Below are 19,913 nucleotides of genomic sequence, written 5' to 3'. Positions count from 1 at the left end.
TTTAATGACCACAGAGAGTCAGGGACGCAGAGAGTTTAACGTCTCATCCGAAGGACGGTGCTCTTTGACAGTATAGTGTCCCCGTCACTATACTGGAGTGTTAGGACCCACACAGACCACAGGGTGAGCACCCCCTGCTGGCCTCACAAACACCTCTTCCAGCAGCAACTTGCTTTTCCCAGAAGGTCTCCCATCCAGGTACTAACCAGGCTCAGCCCTGCTTAGCTTCAGTGAGCAACCAGTCCTGGGCTACATGGTGATAAGGGTGCTGGCCAGTGTTCCAGCATTTCTAGGCGATTGCTGGGTGGTCACTAGGGCATTGCTAGGTAGTTGCTAGGGTATTACTAGGCATTTGCTTTGGGGTTTTGAGTGGTCACTGGGGTGTTGCTAGGGGGATTGCTATAGAGTTCTGGGTGGTTACTAGGACATTTCTGATTGCTAGGGCATTGCTAAGTGGTTGCTTTGGTATTTTAGGGTGTTGCTTAGTAGTTGCTGGGGGCTCTGGGTGGTCACCAGGACTGCACGATTAATTGTTTTTAAACCGAAATAGCAATTTGAAAGGGAACAATTTTCAAATAGCAAGGACTAGGATTATTTTGATTAAGGACTATCAAATATAGTAACAAGCATCCACGTAGTTGTTGACAGTTTGCTTTCTGAGTATTTTATGTTTATGTTTGACGCAAAGTTTACCAATAGGGGGCAAGAACGTAATTTGGAAAATATGCGTGCGAGTGAGAGCGTTTCAACTCCGCAACAAAGTGTGTTTGTAGAAGAGTAAAATCCTGCTGATGATTGGTACCTAAAAAAAAAGCACAGCATATGTTTGGAATTATTTTTGATTTCGACGTTCTGATGGTCTTCAAAGGCAAGTACTTTGTAAAACCTGCCGAACGTCTGTGTCGACCTTGCGAGGCAACACAACAAACTGTATCAACACCTGCAGAAGTATCACAGACAAATCTATGATGAATGCATGGCCAAAAGCTCACTGATGAACACACCCCCTGACATCTAAGCAAACTTCAATTGCTTAAGTGTTAGAAAGTGCCACACCTATGACAAATCTTCACAAAGGTAATCACAGACATAGTTGTTGATCTCTTGAACACTATAACGATTTAGAGGTGTTTAAGTTACTCAGAAGTCAGAATCCATTCCTCACTCAAAACACCAGATTTTATTCAGTGCGGACTGCGGAGTTACGCAGGCTCGCAATTAACAATCTAATTAACAAACAAAGTATAGACATGATGTAAGTAAGAGATTTAATGTGTATTTTGGCTGCTTCATTGATTGTAATGGAACTTTGTGAGATCGTGAGGAACTGACAAAGCGACAGTGTTCTAGTGATTGTAAGTGAGCGCTCTTTCACGCTTTTGAGGCTACAGCCTATATAATTAATTGAATAAAACTGTTGTTTTTCATGCTGCTAAGAGGACCGACGGCAACTGCAAAATTTTGGAAGTGACATCTACATATAAATACTGGATTTACTCTGCATGGGACAGAATAATGACATTGTTAAAATAGAAAAGCATTAAAGCAATGTAAAGGCAGACTACTAGATGAATAGACACAAATATTAATTTTCTAAATTGAAATTCTATTTAAATTATTGGTAAAAGTGATGAATTGTAAATAACCATAAATGTCTCACTGTACACTGCTATGGTGGAGCTATTGCCTATAGCCTACATCTGTACTTTACTAGAGCACCCTCAGTAATTTCAGAAGCACCCTTAGTGATTTGATTCTGGAACCGGGCCTGATTTCATGAGAGAAACAGCAGAAGCACAGTGTGAGAGATGTCAGGTGCATGAAGCTGATAGAAGAATCCTCAACCCTGAAGTAGAAAGTTCCGGTGGGTGTCTGCAGGAACAATAAAAACAAAGGTGCTTTTAGATGGGGCGTGCACTAAGGCTTGATTTAAAGGCTTGTTGTGACAATGTTTTAGACAGATTTGTGAAGGCAGTGTGTCTTGGTGCCACAGGCACTCAGTGTGAAGGTCATTGGCACTGACAGCCACACAAATACACACTCTGATTGCGGTCAGAGTTGAGGCCCAGCAGAGCCACAGCAAAATAGGAGGCTTTCATTGGATTCTGAGATAATCTCTATCTGAAAGGAGCTTGACAAACATTGCAGCACGACTGCCATCTGCTGTGAGGCTGTGTTCACCGGGATAATCTTACCATGTCATCTCTCCTGCTGCATCTCTCACACATTTCTGTTTTACTGCCACGTACCATACCAGCTTTTAAATTCGCTATGGATTATACCAAACCTATTTGTCCATTTCTTCCAGGTGGATTCAATGTCTGTCTAACCATAGGGTTCCTAGACACTGTTTAGGGGGGGCTTTGTCCACGTCTTTCATCTCAGCCCACATAAAAATCTCAGATTAATTTAGCTGTCAGCCCCCTAAAAAAAATCTAACCTCGCTTTTGAAGCAATACATATTTCTTTCAGGCACAACAGTTCATTTCAGGTAAGAAGCTAAGACTGCAATTTTAGAATTGCCCACACAGATAGTGTTGAGCTACAGAACATACAGATAAAGTAGAATTTATTAAAAGGATTTATTTAGTTTTCGTAGTGAGGATTTTGATTTGTGGTATAAATTCCCTATGCAGCTGACTTAAGTCCATCTGGGACATCTACTGGCAACATTCACCCTGGGACATCTACTGGCAACATTCACCCTGGGACATCTACTGGTGACATTTACCCAAAGCGTCTACTGATGAGGCTTACGAATTTATCGTCTGACTAGCGCATCTACTGGCGACATCTGTTAAGTCGGACGATGTTTGGCCCCCTATGAACACTATCACTTGGGACTAAGGTCTCTGTTCCACTGACCTGCTGTGCAGCAGTAACCAGACAGACTCCAGACAATGCATTTGAATATGCTTTAATCACGTCCGGGAGGATCTCGGACCAATTTTAGAGAATTCCCCTCGACCGAAGGAGTACAGTTTTTATAGAATAAGGTGTAGGGCAAAAGTGACTTGATTTATTACATTATTTTCTCTAATATGATTGTTTCTTCTTATGTATAATTCCCTGTTCATTGGTAAAAGCTTGATGCTAGGGTCATAAAGTTAAAAATATATATATTCAGACAACTGTCTAGATTTGTTGTTATATTTAGACATCATCTAGTTTTGTTTCCTCTTTTTTTATATATATATACAAGCACATATCCTGACACAATTTGGCTAAGTGTTAAGGACATTTAGTTTGCAAAAGCATTAAATGTTAATCCTGCAGGAAAAAGGGATGTTAGTTGTTTTATTAAAAATGTAAAATTTCCCTGACAGATTAATTTTAGGCTTGCTGCGATAGACTGTATTACCGGTGTTACACCGTGTTCGGCCGTACACCAATTACATAACTTGCTCACCGCCCCCACTGTTGTCTTTTTTTTTATAGAAGCAAAAACCATTTAGTTCTGTTGGACAATGGACACACTACATTACAATTATTAACTTAAAAGCATCTGCTCTGCTCCATACAGCATGAGATGCAGAGTCGCAGCACAGTGAAGCAGGAGTCAGATTTCACTTATTACGTGACAAGAGTAAGGAAAGATTACTGAAAAGATGATGGCAGATGATTTGGTGCACAACACATGCTGAGCATCATTGACAAATATCTTGTAAAATAGTCAAACCCTGTACTTCGAAAGTGAATATAAAAAGCGAGCGCACATTCAAAGGCCATTTCAATCCTGTATTGAAAGTGGCTCCCTGATGCCTCAAATTATAGGCCTATACACAGAGTATGCGTGATCGCAAATTGAAAGATTTGATTCAAACCCCCTCCATATACCGGTGTGAAAATTACACACAATTCGGTGTCCATTTCTTTAGATGTGACCATTTCTTTCGCTAGCAATAGGTGACATTTAAATTATGATACATGACTCATTATTACTGTAGGCCTATGTCATGATTATGTTTCTACCACATGGAAGTTCTCTTATTAAACTCACAGCTTTAGCTCAGCAGATAATGTTCAATTTGTTTTTGAGAGAACAGTGTGCAATACTGGGAATCAGTGTAATGACTGCATTTGCGGATCAAAAATGACCTCCTTATAAACCTGCTTCTTGCTGATGTCTTCAAAACACACAGCTTGTGCAGCTACGACTCAATGGCAGGATTAATGATGCTGTTCTTTTATTGAATTCATTACCACGCTCAGTGAGCATTAGTAAAGTCTTAATTGTTCTGTCTAAACCCAATCAGTTAATTATGACTTTTCATTTCATGAACTGCAACTCTGCAATTTCTCCCATGCAATTCGTCATCTTAAGATTTTTAATATACTAAAGGTTCCTGTTATTGCTGCCAATCAATATAACAAAACAAATCACTTCAGTGAAAGCCACACTGTGAGTTGCTTTGAAGCCATACAACTCAAGATAAGATGATATTAGTTTAAACATTTTTCATATGAGCAGGTAAACAATTATATCTGAATTGGTCCGATAAGTAGGTCAGTAACAGTAACAGAGACTTTAAGCTCATTCATTTAGGCCGTTCAAAAGATTTTTATATAAGTTAATGTATTTATTCAGCAAGGTTTTTTTTTTTTTAAAGCAATGGCTGTGTACTCTTCAGCACAGTGCTAGTCTCTTTGTTAATTACACAAGTACTAGCAGCAATAGCACAAATACAGTACATTATTTGAGTTTATTGGTTCTGATTATAATGGGTTTATGCAATTTAATTAAGTTCCTGCTACATAAAGCGTTTAAGTAGTATTATAGTTTAATTTATTATAATGTTGACTCAAATGGAATAAGTTCACAGTATTCATAAATATTCGTTTTTAAACTTAAGTGGTTTAAGTTAATCAGTTCCTTAAATGCTTTTAGTTACCTTAACGTTGGGTTTTACAGTGTACAAAATATTTCTATTTCGCATAAATCCTGTTAGCCTATATCTTTATATTTATCAAAGAAAATACATTAACAAGGTTTACACTTTTTTTTTAAGCATAATAATAAATGTTTCTTGAGCAGCAAATCATCATATAAGAATGATTTCTGAAGGATCTTGTGACATTGAAGACTGGAGTAATGGTGCTGAAAATTCAGCTTTGCATCACAGGAATAAATTCGCTTTTTGAGTTAAAATAAAAAAATTTCTGGTTTCTTTTGTGACTATTCTTTGTTGGCAAAACATACAGCTTTGCATATCGCCAAGCAACAGAGTGAGTGGTGCGAGAGCAGTTCCCTTTCGAAGGGAACTCGACAATACGTCATCGACGCTTTGGGGAACGCCTCAGGCGTGACAGGTGTCTGAAATCACAATCAAATCACGGCAATCACATTGACCGGCGACAGCCCGTGAATCATTACGTGAATGATTAACGTGCGACCTGGAAGTATATAAGGGCGCCTTGCAAACATGACAAATCATCTTTTCGTCTTCAGGGACTGTTTTGTCTGTAACCGCTTTTGAAAATCAGGTATTTATGAAATGCACTGAGAAGGCTGAGTGTTTTCAACTGTGCTTTTTCTGTCTGGAGGAAGAGCGCGCACAGGCAGTTCTTGAGGGAACTGCCTGTACAATTGCGAGCGTTTTTCTTTGAGAACGCTCCGATCTCGTCTGACCCTCTCCTTGAGAGAAGAGGGCTCAGCATCTGGGTGTAAAAAAAAAAAAAAAAAGGGATCCCAGATGAAGCCCGCCGATCGCCTTGAGAGGGGTATAATCCTCTTAAGCGATGCGGCGGCTGACGAGATTAAGCAGTGAGTGCTTTTCCGGACAAACAGGAGATGGCTGATGAGGGTGGTGATAATCAATCTTCTCAGCCACCCTGCCCCGTGTATGCTGAACTGGTGGTTTTATGGTAACGTTGGGGGAAAATCGCTCACTATGAGAGCGTTTTTTCCTCAGTCATAAAACCACTAGCTCAGGTGAGCCTTTCATTTCTTCCCGATCTCATACTGAGATCGAGAGGACATGGAAGAACCCATACTCTGCCCGTGTCCACCGACATCAGCGGGCTAGTCTCACTGATGTTGAGGTGATAGGAGAGCATGGGTATGTGTCGATGCCGCCCATTGACGAGACGTTTGCAACTATCTCGTGTCTGGACAGGCGTCTACACTGAGAGCTCAAACCCTGCCAGTTGAATGGCAGAGCATACACGCCAGCGGGTCAGGCCGGTGCTACCCTGCACATCATGGTGGTGTTGCAGGTACACCAGGCCAATCTGCTGGGGGATCTCGTCCAGGGGGTGGGGCCCCTGAGGCGGTTACTGAGCTGCGCCACGGAGTGAACCTGGCCGACATCGGGGAGAAGAGAGAAAGTCTTTCTCCTCGATTCGCCCTCGCCCTCTGAGCTTTTTGGCACCTCCGTGTAGGCGGTGGCTGGAAAGTTCAGAGAGGCGAGGGCGCGCTCAGCTGTATTAGGACAAATACATACCGCTGAGATCCGTATCCACACCCAGACAGACGGGAGGGCCTGGCCCATCATGGTCCGGGGACCTTAGACAGGGCCAGAGAGCCAGTGTCGCCTCTCGTGCGCCTCCTCCGTGGAGGAGTAGATCGCTGTAGAGGTGCAACTCCCGCAAGAAGAGGGATCTGAGGGAGGTGATCCAGCACGATTGCACACAGCATTGGCATGGATCACCTCCCCCTGAGGGCGTGATTATATCTTAGCCCTCTCCTCTCTTCCCCGACTCCCCAGACACTTTCTACATCAGGCCTGAGGCTGGGCTCATGGTTAGAACAATGTTCTGTTGGCCTGCCTCTGCTTGGTTAGGAGAGTGCCTCTTTCAGGCATGTATAGGTGGTAGACCCCATGTTCATAAAGAACTGTCTGGTAAGTCTTCACTTCGCACGCCGCAGGTGAGCTGAGTGGTCTTCTTTAAGAGTAATTTGTGTGCAACTAACACTAAAATTTATCTCTCTACAGACCTCGTTCCCTGTATAGAGCTATGGGGTCATGTAAGGTACATTTTTGGATTATTAGGGCCCTGAAGTCCCCCTTTAGGTGGCTAGAACGACTATCTTAGCCCTCGGGCTGTTAGCCACCTCAGGGTAGAGTAGTTGGTCTCCCTCCCATAGGATTTTTATCTTGGAGTATAGACTGACGCTAGTGCTTCAGATAGATCTTATGTCCGGTCCATGGGACCGTCTGACTTCCTTCCTGAGTACATCGCCCCCTTGAGCTCTGTTTGGGTTTTCAGTGGGCTGAGCGATTCTGCAGCCAGTTGTATGAAATAATAACTATTTTTCTAGTAAGGCTGTGGCTCCTCCGAGCCCTCAGGTAGATCTATGCTTGCAGGCTGGCCCTCACCAGGGCCGCCTCTGTAGCTGGCCTAGGCTGTGCCAGGGATAGTGGAGGCGCTCTGCTTAAGCATTTCTGCCTCTGAGCCTTCACTGTGTGAATATAGGTTCCTAGCATCCCTGTATGACAGCCTCCTCCAATGGGAGTCGTTAGGCCAAGGCCCGCCCCCTTCTCTGCATTCTGGGGCGACAAGTGTAATGCAGCGTGGTACAGAGGCATGGTTTATAAAGATCCTGGGTTAGGCCTCAAATAGGCCTCCCCGGTACAATGTGTCTTTATTGAGCAGGGTTAGGCCGCCTTTCGCCTCACGAAGAGGCTGGGTCTGTCTGCCCGACCCTGCCGTGCAGAACTAGCATACGGATATGGGCTGCCAGTATAGGCTTTACTCACCTCGCTGAGCTACTGCTCAAGCGTCGGGTTGTAGGTGGTTGGCTCACAAACAAGCCCCACTCCCCTAGGTTGGGCACAGATACTTTTTCTGTCACCCCTAGAGCCACTGGCGGGCCCGCACCCTGGTAAACCTCAGGGTGAGGTGGAGAGTATTCCCCTGTGATACAGGGCAGGTCTGAGTCCTTCACTTTCAGTTCTGTATTATCCTACCTCGCACCACTATGGCTCGGGTTGAGCGGAAAGTTCTAGCCTTCACTTCTTTTTTGGTCGAAGTACGCTCCCCTGAAGCCAGAGCATTGCCATGAGCTGACGCCCATGCTTACAGATGGTAGGCCCCTGGCTCTGGGGCCTCCATTGAGGCAGAGTGGCGTATGTTGTACTCCCCTTGCTCAAAGGGTGCTAGCGCTTTTGCTGAGTACACTGCCATGGGCAATGTGATTAGGTACCAGAATGCTGTAGGCGCTGTGTAAACAGCTTATCTGCCAACGAAGGCTGCGCCATTAGGTAGTAGGCCTCAGCAGGCCTCCTGTATGGGCAGCCCCCAAGTGGGCGCTGTAGGCCAGCTCACTTCAAAAAAGTGTTGCTGGCCTTGGTGGTTCGGGCAGTTGACTCACTGATGGGTAGTAGGCCCTAAACAGGCCTCCTCGGAAGTGAGTCCCAACATTGTGGGACTTACTTGTTGGTGTGGTATGATTCCCAACAGTGTACCTTTGGAGCAGATTGACTTGCTGTCAGCTAGTAGGCCCAACCAGGCCTCCCTGATAGGCGAGTCCCCAGTGGGCTGGCCTTAGCAGGCCGCCTTCGAACCGTCACCCAGATTCAGGGCTCTTAGCTACCAGTTGTTTAAGATTACTTTCAGGTAGTAGGCCTCCTCAGGCCTCCCTGAAGGTGAATTCCCACTTACGGTGGCTATCAGGTAGTAGGCCTTACCAGGCCTCCCTGTAGGCAAGCCCAAAGGACAGGCAACTGGACAGCTAGCCTGACCTACTATCAGGTAGTAGGCCTCACCGGGCCTCCCTGAAGGCATGTTCTCACGTAATGTGATTATCAGGTGGTAGGCCGCTAACCGGGCCTCCCTGAATGTGAGCTCCCAAGTATTGTGGCTGTCAGGTAGTAGGCCTCACCAGGCCTCCCTGAAGGTAGTTCCCACATACTGTGGTTATCAGGTTACAGGCCTCACCAGGCCTTCCTGGTCATGAGCTCCCACATGCTGGGGTTATCAGGTAGTAGGCCTCACCAGGCCTCCCTGAAGGTGAGTTCCCTCATACTGTGGTTATCAGGTTACAGGCCTCACCAGGCCTTCCTGGTTATGAGTCTCCACATGTCAGGTTACGGGCCTCACTCGGCCTTCCTGAATGTGGGCTCCCACATATTGTGGTTATTAGGTTACAGGCCTCATCCGGCCTTCCTGGTTTTGAGCTCCCACACACTGTGGTCGCTAGGTTACAGGCCTCACCAGGCCTTCCTGGTCATGAGAGCTCCCACATACTGGGGTTATCAGGTGACAGGCCTCACCAGGCCTTCCTGGTTATGAGCTCCCACATACTGTGGTTATCAGGTTACAGGCCTCACCAGGCCTTCCTGGTTATGAGCTCCCACATACTGTGGTTATCAGGTTACAGGCCTCACTAGGCCTTCCTGGTCATGAGAGCTCCCACATACTGGAGTTATCAGGTTACAGGCCTCACCAGGCCTTCCTGGTTATGAGCTCCCACATACTGGGGTTATCAGGTTACAGGCCTCACCAGGCCTTCCTGGTTATGAGCTCCCACATACTGTGGTTATCAGGTTACAGGCCTCACCAGGCCTTCCTGGTTATGAGCTCCCACATACTGTGGTTATCAGGTAGTAGGCCTCCAGGCCTCCCTGTGAGTGGTTCCCCAACCATGCTGGGTTCTGGAAGCTAGTGGCCGCCTGCTATCAGTTCAGCTGGCCTTATTAGGCCGTTGCTAAAAGCGAGCTCGTGCCCTGGCTCAACTAAAGTGTTCATCCTCTGCTTCTGGTTCCCTCCGGGAACTTCTTACTCTGCCTACAGCCTGGTTCCTACCAGTCGGTCCATTGCTCCCCTCACTAAGGGTCTCTATGAGTGTTTGGACTCCTGAGTCTGGTCAGACGGTCGTAGGCCTCTCGTGAGGCCTCCCAGTTAGATCAGCCCCTAGGCCTTCACAGGCCTCCTCAGTGTTTCAAACACAAACACTGGGTAGATCCATGGATCGAGTAGAGAAACTCCCCTCTCTAGCAAGGGTTGTAAAGCACTATGCTGAGTCATACTCTCCGGGATATCCCGTCTCTGAGATCCGGGCTGAGGGTTCACTGCCAGCTTCGCAGTCCCTCGGGTTGGATGCCTTACCTAAGGCAAATGTCCAGAGGCTCTGTCTCCAGACAGACAGGAATTTGGCCAGACTGAAGTGTCCGACGTAGTGACACCAGGTCAGGCCGTCCTGGTGGCATTTCGGGTGGTATATTCCCCCGAATAGTGACTGGCTGGGGTTCCCTCGGGTTCCCTAGCCACATTCCCTAGAAGGGACCCCTTCTAAATTGAAGTTGTGGTCCTAGGCCTTTGAGCAGGCCCAGGTAGGCCTTCGGATTACATATTTGGAGTTCCTCCTGTTAGGCTTATAGCTTGGGCTATGACCGTAGGGAATGCTGTCACTGACAGCCCAGTGTGACCTGAGGGTGAGTGGTTCTTGCATTTCATTTGAATTTGCTGGTTCTGACAGTTGTCACTGCCTCCTGGCATGCACTCCCCTCAGCATGGCGGAGTGGGTATTTCGTTCCCCAAAGCGTCAATGACGTATTGTCGAGTTCCCTTCGAAAGGGAACGTCTCAGGTTACAACTGTAACCTTTGTTCCCTGAGAACAGGGAACGAGACAATACGTCTCCCTGCCATGCCTCGGGGCCTGCCTACCAAACAGTCCCTTCAGACGAAGGATGATTTGTCATGTTTGCAAGGCGCCCTTATATACTTCCAGGTCGCACGTTAATCATTCACGTAATGATTCACGGGCTGTCGCCGGTCAATGTGATTGCCGTGATTTGATTGTGATTTCAGACACCTGTCACGCCTGAGGCGTTCCCCAAAGCGTCGATGACGTATTGTCTCGTTCCCTGTTCTCAGGGAACAAAGGTTACAGTTGTAACCTGAGACGTTTTCCCACCTCTTTGCCCACTCAAATTTGAAAAAATAAAAATTTTCAGCTATGTCATACACACATGACATCCATATTATCTTCGGTAATAGAGATAACAGACATCTTGTAATAATAAGTTTTCTCATAAGAGGCCGAATGTTCTTTCTAATCTGAGATCATTCCCTTAAATGGGAGCACTAGAGGAGCAATGGTGGAGCAAAATTTGATTTATGAGCAAGGAAGAGCCTGTCGTTTTGCTGCCTCCTCCTTTAATAAAACAATATGAAACCTGCCTTCAAATGAAAGTGTTACAGAAAAAGAACAACTGAAAAACAGCAGAGCTAAAATATTGCAGAAATGGATATTACCAGCACCGACACGTAGGATTGTCTCGTTTGATGGTATTTTGTTGTAGATAAATGTTTAAGAGGTGTAGGAGCCAGTAGAGCAGTAGATGTGCCTGGATTATTACCCCTGATTCATTTGATGTGTCTGCCAAAAACCAAATGTGTGAAATCATTGGTGGAAGAGCAACAGTTTATTCTATTTGAACAAACACCATTTAAATTAACAGTGAAATGTGGAGGTCATATACAGTGTGCAGCACTTGTAGCGTCATGGCTCTGCTGTAACCCATTGGAGGAGGTTTTTGTTTATTTAACATGGCTGCCAAATCTTGCTAGAACTGTGACATTTCTAAGAGGGTGCAGACAAGTTTAATGATTCTATATAGTCCACTGATAGTTATAAATAATCAAGTAAAGTGTTAATAAAATGATTATGTGTGCTTTGAGGGCATGATTGTTCTTCTGGTATCGATAACTCAAGGGTCTGTGTAATATATATTCACGTCTCTTTTGTGAGTCCGTGTCACATAGTATTAATATGTACATTTGGGTCCACATTGATTAAAAAAAATACATTTAACTATATATTATATTATTTTATAAACATATTATATACATTCTTGTATATAATGTATATAATACATTCATATTTTTTCATTCATATTATTTCATATTATTTCATTTCTTGGGGTGTAGTTTGGGGTCAGTGCATTTTTTTATTGTTTCCTATGTCTCATATGCTCAAAGCTGCATTTATTTGATGAAAAATACAGTAAAAACAGTAATATATTGTGTTATATATTATTTGTAAACAATATCTTATCAGACATTCTGCTCAGTGAATGGAGGAGTGCTGATTGTGCTTCCTTTCGAGGGAACGCCTTGAGCTTTAGTACCCTCATTAAGAAAAGTAGGTCAGGCGACATGTGTATATGCGTTTAACCCTGTCTTGCTCTATAGTGACACATGAGAAAGAAATGCATACACGCATATATGAATAGACAGGGCTTACTGTATCTGACCTAGAGAAAGTGCCACAGAGTGAAGGGAACATGAATATTGTATTGCATGAGATGTGGAGCCTGGGAAAAGGGGAATGTTTGGTGGGGAGACTGGCCCATCCCCCAGCAGCTCTTCTGCAGTGGCACAGTGCAAACCTGCATGATAGTGCCAGTGAGAGAAGAAGAGATTGGTCAGACCGGGTCCCTGTAAGTTTAGTATTCTGCTCTGAGCTGAGGGTTTACGTTCACAACCGTAGCTATGGTTACAGCATATTTCATGCACCAATCACAGAAAGTGAGAGCTGTGAGAAAAATAAATAAATTGAGGGCTTTTTGTCTTCTCCACTTTGAAAAACCTTCTGCACTACTGGGTTATGAACACAAGACACTACTGCACTCTGGACATGTTATACTGTATCATTATAATGCATTGTTAGAAAATACTCAGATTCATTCTATGAAAGTAAAACTGTCAGGAATGTGTTCAGATATATATATATATATATATATATATATATATATATATATATATATATATATATATATGGTTATTAATGTAATCATTTAAATCATGAGAGAGAGAAGAGAGAGAGAGAGAGAGAGTTATTTTTTATGTCTTATTATGGTTCTAGAATCTGATTGGCTAAGAGCCTTTTCCAGCTATGAGATATTGCCCCAGTATCAGCACTGGACCGTTTCACCATTTGTATCACCCACCAAACCCACCATCATTTTACATACACAGTTTTGGTCAGAATTATTGGCACCCCTGGTAAATATGATAAAAAAATGGCTGTAAAAATATATCTGCATCGTTTATAGTTTTGATCTTTCATTCAAATATTCGCAAAAGTCTAACCTTTCATTGAAGTAAAATAATTGAAACTGGTGGGTAAGTCACATTATGAAATAATTGTTTTTATCCAAAACATGTTGGCCATAATTATTGGCACCCTTTTATTAAATACTTTTTGCAACCTCATTTTGCCAAGATAAGAGCTCCTTTAATGTTTTCTCCTGTAATGTCTGTTAGTTTGGAGAACACCTGAAAAGGGATTCCTCCATACAGAATCTCTCCGGATCCTTCAGATTCACAGCTCCATGTTGGTGCTTCTTCTCTTCGGTTCAGCCCACTCATTTTCTGTAGTGGAAAAAAATAGGCCCACAACATTAAAGATCCAGCAGTATATTTAACTCTGGGCACAGGGTACGTTTTTGCACAAAACCTATATGGTGGGTTTGCTGCCAAAAATCCTTTTTTTTTTTTTTTAGTTTCATCTTACCATAGAATCTAGTCCCTTTTGAAGTTCCAGTCGTGTCTGGCAACTCAACATGCTGGAGTTTGTTTTTGGATGAGAGAGGAGGATTTTCCTTGAAACCCTCCAAAACAACAGTTGGTGATGCAGGGGTTGTCATAGGAATATTTTAATGGAAATAGCAAACAGGGCTTGTTGAATAATGAATAATACTAATAATATTAGTATTCCGTCCTTCGGATGAGACGATAAACCGAGGTCCTGGCTCGCTGTGGTCATTAAAAATCCAATGGCACTTCTCGTAAAGAGTAGGGGTGCAGCCCCGGTGTCCTGGCCACATTCCCTCCATTGGCCCTTGCCAATCATGGCCTCCTAATCATCCCCATCTACTGAATTGGCTCTATCACTCTCTCTCCTCTCTCCACCCATAGCTGGTGTGTGGTGAGCGCACTGGCACTGTTGTACTGTGGCTGCCGTCGCATCATCCCAGTGGATGCTTACACTGATGGTGGTTGAGGAGAGATCCCCTGATATGATTGTAAAGCGCTTTGGGTGTGCAGTAGTACATATGAAAAGCGCTATATAAATGCCTCATTCATTCATTCATTAATTGTGTATATCAAATTAAAATTACAGTTACGTCCTGTTTGTTACTTCAATTCAAATTTAGTAATGGAATTTCCATTCTTAATTCAATTCTGAATGGTGCACAGTCCTAAAATCTACATCCTGTTTATGTTTTGTGTCTGTTATTCACAGATTTTCACCACTGCACCATGCAGCTCTCAATGGAAATGTGGAGGTTATATCACTGCTGCTGGACTCTCAGGCCTTAGTGGACATCAGGGACCAGAAAGGTACCAGAAAAACATGAAGTACTGCATTGCTTTAGATGTCACTTCCTAACCATCTTAAACAAGCTTAACACTTCATGTTTTAGGAATGTGTAGTGCAGTAATATCAGAAGTCTTTCCTCTCGTGTTCCAGGGATGCGGGCTCTGCATTATGCAGCATGGCAGGGAAAGTCCGAACCCATGAAGTTGCTGCTGAAGTCAGGCTCCTCGGTGAACGGTCAGTCTGATGAGGGCCAGATCCCCCTGCACCTGGCCGCTCAGCACGGACACTATGACGTGGTGAGTACATACTGTTCCAACACCATGCCCACTCTTCTTCAAAGACGGTGTATGATAAAAGATCCAACATGCTGTTATGGATACTGACAACTTGGAACCAGAACCTGGGGCCAGATTCACGAAAATCATCTTAAAGGGTTAGTTCATCCAAAAATGAAAATTCTGTCATGATTTACTCACCCACCTCATGTCGTTCCAAACATGTACTTTTGTTCACCTTCGGAACACATATGAAGATCTCTTTGATGAACAGATTTAATTTAGGCTTTTATTCACAAATTAACATTGATCAGCAAACATAAACAGAAGCTCAACCGATCCTGCTTAACGTGCGAGAACATTATTAAAATCATTGGTTCTTGCGAAAGCTCAAAAGTGCTGCATAACACATGAGAATGAACCACATTAGTCGTTACTGAAGCTCCAACGTGCTGCCTAATGTGAGAATGAACCTCATTGGTTCTTGCAGAAGCTCAAACGTGCTGCGTAACATGAGAATGAACCTCATTGGTTCTTGCAGAAGCTCAAACGTGCTGCATAACACACGAGAATGAACCTCATTGGTTCTTGCAGAAGCTCAAACGTGCTGTGTAACACACGAGAATGAACCTCATTGGTTCTTGCAGAAGCTCAAACGTGCTGTGTAACATGAGAATGAACCTCATTGGTTCTTGCAGAAGCTCAAACGTGCTGTGTAACATGAGAATGAACCTCATTGGTTCTTGCAGAAGCTCAAACGTGCTGTGTAACATGAGAATGAACCTCATTGGTTCTTGCAGAAGCTCAAACGTGCTGCGTAACACACGAGAATGAGCCTCATTGGTTCTTGCAGAAGCTCCAACGTGTTGCTTAACACGATAATGAACCTCACTGGTCCACGCATGTCAATCTTTTTTCTATTTACCACAACTGATGTGTGAGTTGATGAATGTTTAAATGTGAATAAATGCCTAAATTCAATCTGTTCAACATATAAAGTGAGTCTCTTCAGAAAATTTGGGCTAAACCGCACAATTCATATGGATTTGTTTCTCTTTATGAACTTTTTGAAGCGTCAAAGTGGTATTTGCGTAGCTGTCAATGGGGGGACAGAAAGCTCTCAGTTTAATCAAATAAATCTTTATTTGTGTTCTGAATATGAACATAAGTCTTAAGCCTGGAACACACCAAGCCGACGCCGACGAACTAGTGCTGATGAAAGCCGACTGTTGTCGCCTCGCGTCGGGGTAAAAAGCTGCACTTGAACACACCGAGAGAACTACAGACGACTGTCAGCTAGAATGCGCGTTCTGCGCCTGCGTGTAAATGTGACAACTGTCTATTTCTGCAGATATATTCGTCTATATTCGTCATGCAAAAAGGGAAAACGACGCTAAAGGCTGCAGATACACTGAATATCATTGAATATCAATCTGCTACACACTTTCTTTATTTCACTCTGCTCATGTTGATATTTAAATATTTACCAAGGAACATTCAGGTAAGATAACGTAACATTAGAACAGCCTTATCTCTGTACCTCTTTGACTTCTTTGCTCGCTGTTTTGCTATTCTCGTGCACTGATTCGTTCAGTAAGCTGAACAGCCAATCAGAGTTTCCTCTTTCACCGACGGCCCGACGCCGATTCAACATGTCAAATCGGCCGAAACAAAGCCGACAAGGACCAATTTCAGCCGACGGTGCGGAACACACTGAGAAAACTTAGTCGACCGACGCACAAAAACTGCCCGACGGCCGACCGTCGGCTTGGTGTGTTCCAGGCTTTACAGGTTTGGAAAGACAGAATTTTCTATTTGGGGTGAACTAACCCTTTAAGAAAGAAGTTAAGAAAGTTCTTAAGTTAAGAAGATACATTCTAAGAAGTTGACTGTCACAGAATGGAAAGCACAGGATTGTGGGATATCAAAAAGCGAAGGATACATCTATGCTGTCTTCAAAAATAAATCTGATGAAGGTATCTTAGGAGACCGGAAGTGAAGCTAACTTTGTATTCGGATGTGCCTTGATGCCCTCCTTCCGTGTAATGCAGCATTTTTAAGTTTTCAAACACAGCCAATGACGATGTTAACCAAAATAACCATATAGGGAGCTTACAATACCTAGTTTTACTATGCATATCGTCATTTGCATATGCATATTCATCCACGTGATACCATATTTAACGGTACAAGACAGTGTGAAAATATATGAGATACGGATGTGCCATCACATTACATTGCCAAAGATCATTTAGTACCCTAGCCTTGCCTTATTTTTAATTGCTGTATATTTTTAAAGGAAACAGATAGGCCTTATTGTGCATTATTGATCATTATAATAATATTATGCGCAAAAATATTTTCTCAGACCACGAGTTCTGCTATTATCATGCGCTAAGCAATCCTCGCTGTAGTTAAAACATTAAAACACAGCATGCCATGGGTAAGTGTTCAAAAGCATCACATCCACTACAAATATTTCTATTTATTAGAATATACAATTTTGTGTAACTTAATGCTTTCATGTAATTTAAAGCTGCAGTCCGGCACTTTTTTGGGTTTAAAAATATCAAAAAAGACATTTTTGAAAAAAAACGTAACCAGCCAGTGTTCAAAACGATCTGCTTGCCTTACCTCGATTCAAAACGGTAAGCTTGTAATAATGATTTTAATTTCAGTGGTACTGGTGGATTTCCGCGGGAATTTCGAGCATGTCTTTGCGTCATTACGTCACTTCTGTACACATAGAGAAGGAGTCCCCGGCTAGCGTGTGTGGATGATGGAGGAGATTTAGCTTAGCACTTGGTATGGCGGATCCCGAAAGTTTAAAGCGACAATCACCAGTGACAACTGGAGATTCACCAGTTGTAAAACCCAAAAGACTTCGGACTTTAGATTGGCTACAGAAAAAATATATGTTTCACGTTTTGACGTGATATAAGCAATCGTTAGATTTAATCAGCATGATATAGCTACTGCAATGCTTCCCCCCACCCCCCGAATTTAGTCAGAACAAAAGTGAATGTTACTTACTTGTTCAGATGACATTTTCCGATGAAAATTCTAATGTTGACACTTTCAAAAAGTATACTCTGAGATTGCTGATGACAGTAACGTTACAGTATCCACAGCGACGCAGCAGCCTCAATACATTGTGTTCATCCGCGCTGTTTCATGCCGATTTACTACCCACGCACGCACAGTTAATAATTCCGCGAATAACTGCAATTGCAGATTTCTAACAGAGATGGCGACAAAGAGGAAAAACGACGGACTGCAGCTTTAAGTGCTTCAAGAATGGCATGTTTAATCTAAATGATCAGATGTAAAACATAGTTTAATTCATTATTTTATTTATTTAAACTGTTATTGTGAACATGCACTGTATTTATGATTGTTATCATAAAATCATATTATTATAGCTTCATAATGAAGATTTAAAGTGGTTTTCCTTCATCTGCCGTCAGCTCAGCATCGGTGTCGCCAAACTGCTCTGTCTCCAAAATGTTCGTACGCATGGGTCAGAGTTCACAGATGCAGGTGCACAAATATTCCCGTCAAGTTTGTTTTTATAAATTACAACTTATGCGTTGGATTTAGCGTACGCCTCTTTCAGCCCCCTGGGGCCTCATTTATAAAACTGTGCGTAATTTTGTAGCCTATCCTTGCCTTGTTTTTGAATAAATAAATCAAATAGTGTAAAATACATTTCAGATAAAGTTTTTCTCAATCTTTTCCACTGGCCAAATAGTATTTTAATTGATTTATATTTTTTATGGAAAATGATAGACCTTGTTGTGCATTATATTTGCACAATCTGCTATTATCATGGTAAGCAATTATCTCTGTAGTTAAAAAATTTAAACACAGCATGCCAGAAGAAAAATGTTCAAAGCATTGCATCCACAACAAATATTTCAATTTATTGAATATAAAAAATGTTTGAACTTCTTAGTAAATTTCATTTAGGCTAGTTTATGTGTTTAACTCCATTAAAGAGAATGGCATATTTAATCTAAATGTTTATATCAGAAGTAAAACATAGTTTAAACCATACACCGGTATATTTTTGATATTTGCTTCAAGTGATAGGCTTGGTGAGTGAAATTATAATTGTATTATCTTTTGGTCTAATTTTCTTTAGATTTTCTGTCTAAAAGTGACCAAAAAGAGTCACAAAAAGTGACCAAAAAGTCGCCAAACTGCTCAGTCTCCAAAACGTTCATATGATGGGTCAGAGTTTGCGTGAAGGTGCGCACATTTTCCCGTCAAGTTTGTTTTTATAAGGACCTTTAGTAAATAAATTTGTTGTACCAGCATAGCAATATCTCCAATTTTTTCCCCTTCAATATAGTAATTTAAAATGTCATAATGATTAGCACATGTCGGCCGGTGCACAAGAGAATCTTCGCTTACAGCAGGGATCATCGTAAAAGTTATTTACGATGATTTTTAAGAATAATCTTTTCAGGAATATGAATTCTTCTTAAATGTTGTCTTAAGAACAATCAAGAAAAAAGGATGAGAACAATCTTAAGAAAAGTTGTTGTTTTTTTATAAGAGGTAAAAAAAAGCAGTTAAGAAGAATTTTATTCTTAGGAATGAAACCGGCCTCTGATGAGTAAATGCTTTGAAGCGAGATCATCCCACACACACATGCATGTAATAAAACGCACATACCTTCACCTCTTTCTCTGTTCAAGTTTCTACCACTTAGTGAAGAGGCTGTTTCAGTAGATACTGTGGCTATTATTCAATGACACTGTGTGTTTTGGTTACGTGATGATTCTGGTTCCTGCCTTAATCCATGCACAGCTTTTTTGTCACCAAACACCATAATAGTCTATATTTCAGCATAAAAACTACAGCTAGCCAAATTGAAGAAAAAGGAAAGGGATTCAGATCGAATTGTATTCAATGAAGTTGTCTCTGAATCTCTTATTTACATTGCACCTACGCGTTGTTACACAGACTCAAACACCTCTGATTGGCCACTGTGCTCAACAGATCAACGGACTTGTCTGTGATTGGCTGCATTGCTCAACGCTGCAGAACACTTTGTAAATAGAAACATTTAACGTTCTCCAGAGCGCAAATACAAATACACACTGGAGCGTTCGCCAAATATGTTTTGCCAATATGATATTATTACAGTATCAACTAAGGGTGCTCTTGCTTTCGTTTAATAGTGCTTAGCACCCTTGTAGAACCGTGCTATGCAGGTTTTAATTCTGGCATGTTAAATTAGAGTTTAACTTTTTGTTTTGTTGTGTATGAGCACATCCCGATTAGGAAAAACATCCTCTATCCCCAACCTGATTTTTTCACAAATCACACCCTGGGGATGCACAATATTAAAATCCTG

The 19,913-nt window shown here is 42.5% G+C and overlaps 1 protein-coding gene across 10 annotated transcripts in view; it reads left to right on the top strand.

Moving 5' to 3' along the window:
• The window catches only part of caskin1 (CASK interacting protein 1), a 97,084-nt gene that overhangs the window by 52,914 nt on the left and 24,257 nt on the right, over positions 1-19,913 (top strand). For all 10 annotated transcript variants that reach the window (XM_079630466.1, XM_079630463.1, XM_079630465.1 and 7 more), the window contains exons 3-4: positions 14,196-14,293; positions 14,424-14,569. In XM_079630466.1, coding sequence (XP_079486592.1) covers positions 14,196-14,293; positions 14,424-14,569 — 244 coding nt within the window. The remainder of the gene's footprint in view (positions 1-14,195; positions 14,294-14,423; positions 14,570-19,913) is intronic.

The sequence above is a fragment of the Phoxinus phoxinus genome (genome assembly GCF_949152265.1).
Source record: "Phoxinus phoxinus genome assembly, chromosome: 1".
NCBI classification, from domain to species: Eukaryota; Metazoa; Chordata; class Actinopteri; order Cypriniformes; family Leuciscidae; genus Phoxinus; species Phoxinus phoxinus.
Note: the sequence above shows the minus strand (reverse complement) of the source record. Positions and strands in the feature narration are given on the sequence as shown.